The 4,530-nt window shown below is 34.9% G+C and overlaps 1 protein-coding gene across 1 annotated transcript; it reads right to left on the bottom strand.

Moving 5' to 3' along the window:
* Nucleotides 1-22: 22 nt before the first annotated feature.
* Nucleotides 23-3,843, bottom strand: LOC107731202 (nuclear transcription factor Y subunit alpha-like; the record flags this gene model as incomplete). Its single annotated transcript, XM_016542213.1, has 6 exons — nt 23-121; nt 2,317-2,493; nt 2,606-2,754; nt 2,874-2,979; nt 3,087-3,218; nt 3,673-3,843. Coding segments are annotated over 6 exons (834 nt in total), but the record flags the coding sequence as incomplete, so codon positions are not given.
* Between the last annotated feature and the right edge of the window lie 687 nt (nt 3,844-4,530).

The raw sequence follows: 4,530 nt of genomic DNA, 5'->3' as shown, positions 1-4,530 counted from the left end.
TAGTGATGAGTTTAACTCAAACCTTGCAGACGTTGTGTGAACACTCGGTGGTGACGGGCTGAAAGGACAGCTCCTGACAACAAACACACATGAACATCTGCTCCACCTTCCGCAGGAAGTTCTGCAGGACAACAGGAAGTCATGCATCAGCACAGTGCTATTTTACTGTTATTGAGGTACTATTATAGTTTTTATTAATATTTTGAATGTTTTTATTTTTATTGTTTCCATTGTAATAAAATATTTAGTTTTAGTCACTCGAATTAATTATTACTAAACAAAGCAAAATTTATGCCTGCTATTAAAAACATTTTTAAGAAGAACACATCAGTTTTTACAGTGATTTAAAAGCAGGGCTGTTTTTATGCTTTATTGATCCCTTCATTGATTTCTGCTGGAAACTGCTTTTGTGCAGTTTTATTGCAATATGCAAGAATATGCTAATTTTTTAATTGCAATATGCAAGGATATTGAACATTTTTTTATTGCAATATGCAAGAATATGCAACTTTTTATTGCGATATGCAGGAATATGCCACGTCTTTATTGCAATATGAAAGAATATGCAACTTTTTTATTGCAATATGCAAGAATATGCATTTTTTTGTATATATATATTTTTTTTTTTTATTGCATTTTATTTTTACATTTTAAATGTTAATTTTAGTTCAAGTTTTAGTAATTTTGTTGTGTTTTTATCAATTTAATTAGTTACTGTTTCTATAAATATGTCCATATAGTCTTTATTAATTTTTATTTCAGTATTTTTTTTTTATTATTCAGTATTTCAATGTTAATTATTTTAGTACATCAAGATAAACTAAAAGAAAATATTGTCTTGGCAAGTAGCTGAAATAAAACTATTTTTATTTTATTTTATTTTAATATTTTCATTTTAGGTAAAGTTTTGGTAATTTTGTTGTGCGTTTATGTAATTTTTATTAGTTTTTCTTTCATTTTCATTTTAGTTTAGTTATTTTAGTGCAAGTTAAACCTATTGAAAATGAAAAATGTTGCCTTTGCAACTGAAATAAAATAATTTAAAGTGTTTTATTATATTTTATTTCATAAAAAGTTTATTTTATTTCAAGTAATAAATTTTTTTTTATGCTCTTAGCTAGCAATAATAACTGCACAAAAGAGTTTAGAGCAACCTATTAAATTAAAAATGAATATTTTCTGTCATTTATAATCTAAAATGAGTTTAAAACACATTAACTTTATATTGAAAGTAACATAAGTCTCATTTACATATCTAACCCTATAAAGCCTAATGTATCATATTCGATACTAAAAGAGATAAAAGCTCTTTTAGTGTAATTGTAGAAACGCTTCTCGTGTCAAATCTTGACTGATTTTGATCAAGTAAGCGTCAGAATAACTGCAGTAATATCTCCAGATGAACTCTTACTGGACTGAAGCAGCTCAGCTTTACTTGATTCTCCATCAATCATGTTTTAGAGTCTCAAATCTGATCCTCAGGGTCTTTTGAGGAGCGTTTGTTTCCAGAAGCTTTACTTTCACTGTTCCTCAGCGGAGGAATGATCTTCACAAGCCTCCAGAACATCTCACATCTTCTGAGGAGCCTTTATTTCTTCAGCTCTCAATCACTGCATTATATGTTTGGAGCATTTCAGTTTCATCTCACTGAGACATATTACTGCAGATATAGAGTGATATTTAGATCATTTTATGTCAGCATCTGATATACGGCTTTAAAGATCTCATTGATTTACAGTACAAGCATCAGAATTTCATCACTTTTGTCCATATTATTATCAGCACCTGCACCGAATTGAATATTTTTACTAAATCCTTTAATGCACGGCTAGCCGTTGATTATCCTGCTTATTCCATGGTCATTTGCCAAGTTATAGACAAGTTAAAACTAGTATTGCTCTTTACAGCGCAATATTTGACCGAATGGGTAAAAATGAGTTATTTTCGTCAGTTACGGCACGTTTGCTCTAGCATTCTGCCCGCTTCAAATCGTACACAGAGATGAAATAGTGCAGTAAGATCACATTAATCACACAGCGCGCATTAATATAGAACGGTGATTAAACTGACGTGGAACTACCTGTGCATTAAACGGTTTTAGTGCATACCTGCCAGCCAATCAGAATCCAGTATTCTGACAGACCATGGAATAAATATATATATATACACACTCCTTATGCGTATATAGCATTTATTTATTTATGAATCAAAATATAATATAAATGTAATAAATATAACAAATGTGTTTTGCTATATTTGCATAAAGAGTTATATAAATAAAGTCATTGTTATTTATTGCCATAAAAGCACACATACTCTTCTCTCTTTTGGTATTTTGCCTTCAGCTTCTAGTTTGGCACGGGCTTGTCTCCGCTTGAGGATCCTGTGATACTGTTTAGCGTTGACGTACAGAGGTTCCTCCTCCAGCATCTCTGCTCCAGGAAGAGGAATGCGCTGCATGGTGGGAACTGACCCGCCACCCCCTGGGACCATCTGATTCAATTATAAACACACACAATAAGATTAGGAAGTGTGATCTAAATAGATTATCTCTATAGCAAGAACTCACTTTCGGTAATAGATAAAAATGACCACAAGTGCTCACCATGACCATTCCTCCAGCATTGACCATGTTTCCTGCCATGGGAAGAGTGACGGTCACTGTGCCCTGACCGGTGTTGGTGGTGTTTCTGTTGGATCCAGCTGAGACTAACTGAGCTCCTGCTAAAGATGCAGCTGGAATGGTGATCATTCCTGGATGGACAATCACAAAATGCATTCAGATTAATTACATGTCATAAGCAGTGTATACATGTCTATTGAACTGCATGATGTTTACGGCTCAGTGTTTTACAGAGGAGTAGCAGTGTTACCCTGCTGTAGGATGGTCCCGTCCACATTAACAGGCTGGTAAACGATGGTCTGTCCTTCAGCGGTTTGAGCCACCTGCTGACCCTGTACAGTGATCTGTTGCTGACCCTAAGAAAACATTTATCATGAACTTCATTAATTATATGTATTAAAGAGTGCAGTTTATAGAGGGTGCTCCTTTATATTTCCTCAAATTCATGACAAAATGAAGTCACCTGGTTCTGTCCTGCAGTGACTGCGGTCTGTGGCTGTTGAATGATGATCTGTTGGGTCTGTCCCTGCTGACCCTGTAGCTGTAATGTCTGCCCACCAGGAAGCTGGATTTGACTGGGCTGTACCAATTGAATCTGTGCCACATTTGGTAATTTTATTACAACTTCACACCCAATATTTTGATGGAACACTATATTGCAGTGGTTCTCAATCTTTTTGACTCCATGTCAACAACAATTTTTGAATGCTTCATAACTTGTCCAGTTGTTTACTCACAATTTCTACCTGATAACGTACTTCAGAGCTTGGAATAATTGTACATTTATTATAAAAATGACGTTTAATGAGCCTTTTCAGTTCAAGAATTCACAGTTTTATAATAAGTCTTCCTCATATATACAGGTTTTCCAAGATTGTGGGAATGCTGTTTCATCAAAGGCAAAAAATTGATGAAATCTTTTTTGTTTGGTGTTTTGTCAACCAGGCCCCCTGGTTGAGAACCAATGCACTACTATTAGATAAATTAAATATGTTAATGAAAATAGTATATTTTAACCAACAATTCAACGTAACATGAGCTTCACCCACCTGCTGCAGCCCCTGTGTACCAGATACCGGTACTTGCATGATGGTTTGACCTTGTCCTCCTGTCATGGCCTGTACCATTATGGGCTGCCCAGAGGAAGTGATGAGCTGACCCCCACTGACTTGTACCATAAGAGGCTGCCCTTGGACCTTTGAAGAGGATGCATTGAAAAACTCATTTTATATCAACTCTAACCCTACTAACCCTATAAAGCCTAATGTATCATATTCGATACTAAAAGAGATAAAAGCTCTTTTAGAGAAACGCTTGCAGCTCAGCTTTACTTGATTCTCCATCAATCATGTTTTAGAGTCTCAAATCTGATCCTCAGGGTCTTTTGAGGAGCGTTTGTTTCCAGAAGCTTTACTTTCACTGTTCCTCAGATTTAGATCAATTTATGTCAGTATCTGCTGCACTGTTAGAAAGATCTCATTGATTTACAAGCATCAGAATTTCATCATAGAAATATCAGCATCTGCACCAAATTCATATTTTTGCTCAGTTTTATTCTCTGAATGAAATTGAGCTTCATATTCTCACTGTATCTGACTATATGAGCCATAAAAGCCTGATGGAGCAAATATGACACTCAACATAATGCACACACAGTGGTGGCCAAAATGATTAGAACACTAGTATTTCCAGCAGCTAAAAATGGTTTTAAGTCAGTTATTTCTATCTTTTGCTGTAGTGTGTCAGTAGGAAATATCAGTTTACATTTACAAACATTCATTTGGCCATTAATTGTAATAATGCAGTGACATTTTTGTGCTCCACACAGAGATCTGATCATCATCAGTCTGTCTGGAGTCACATGAAGAAACAGAACAAACTGAGACAGACTCAATCCAGAAGAACTG

This window comes from Sinocyclocheilus rhinocerous, unplaced genomic scaffold (assembly GCF_001515625.1).
Source record: "Sinocyclocheilus rhinocerous isolate Xijiao unplaced genomic scaffold, SAMN03320098_v1.1 scaffold4936, whole genome shotgun sequence".
Classification (NCBI taxonomy): domain Eukaryota; kingdom Metazoa; phylum Chordata; class Actinopteri; order Cypriniformes; family Cyprinidae; genus Sinocyclocheilus; species Sinocyclocheilus rhinocerous.
This window is presented reverse-complemented; position numbering and strand designations above follow the sequence as displayed.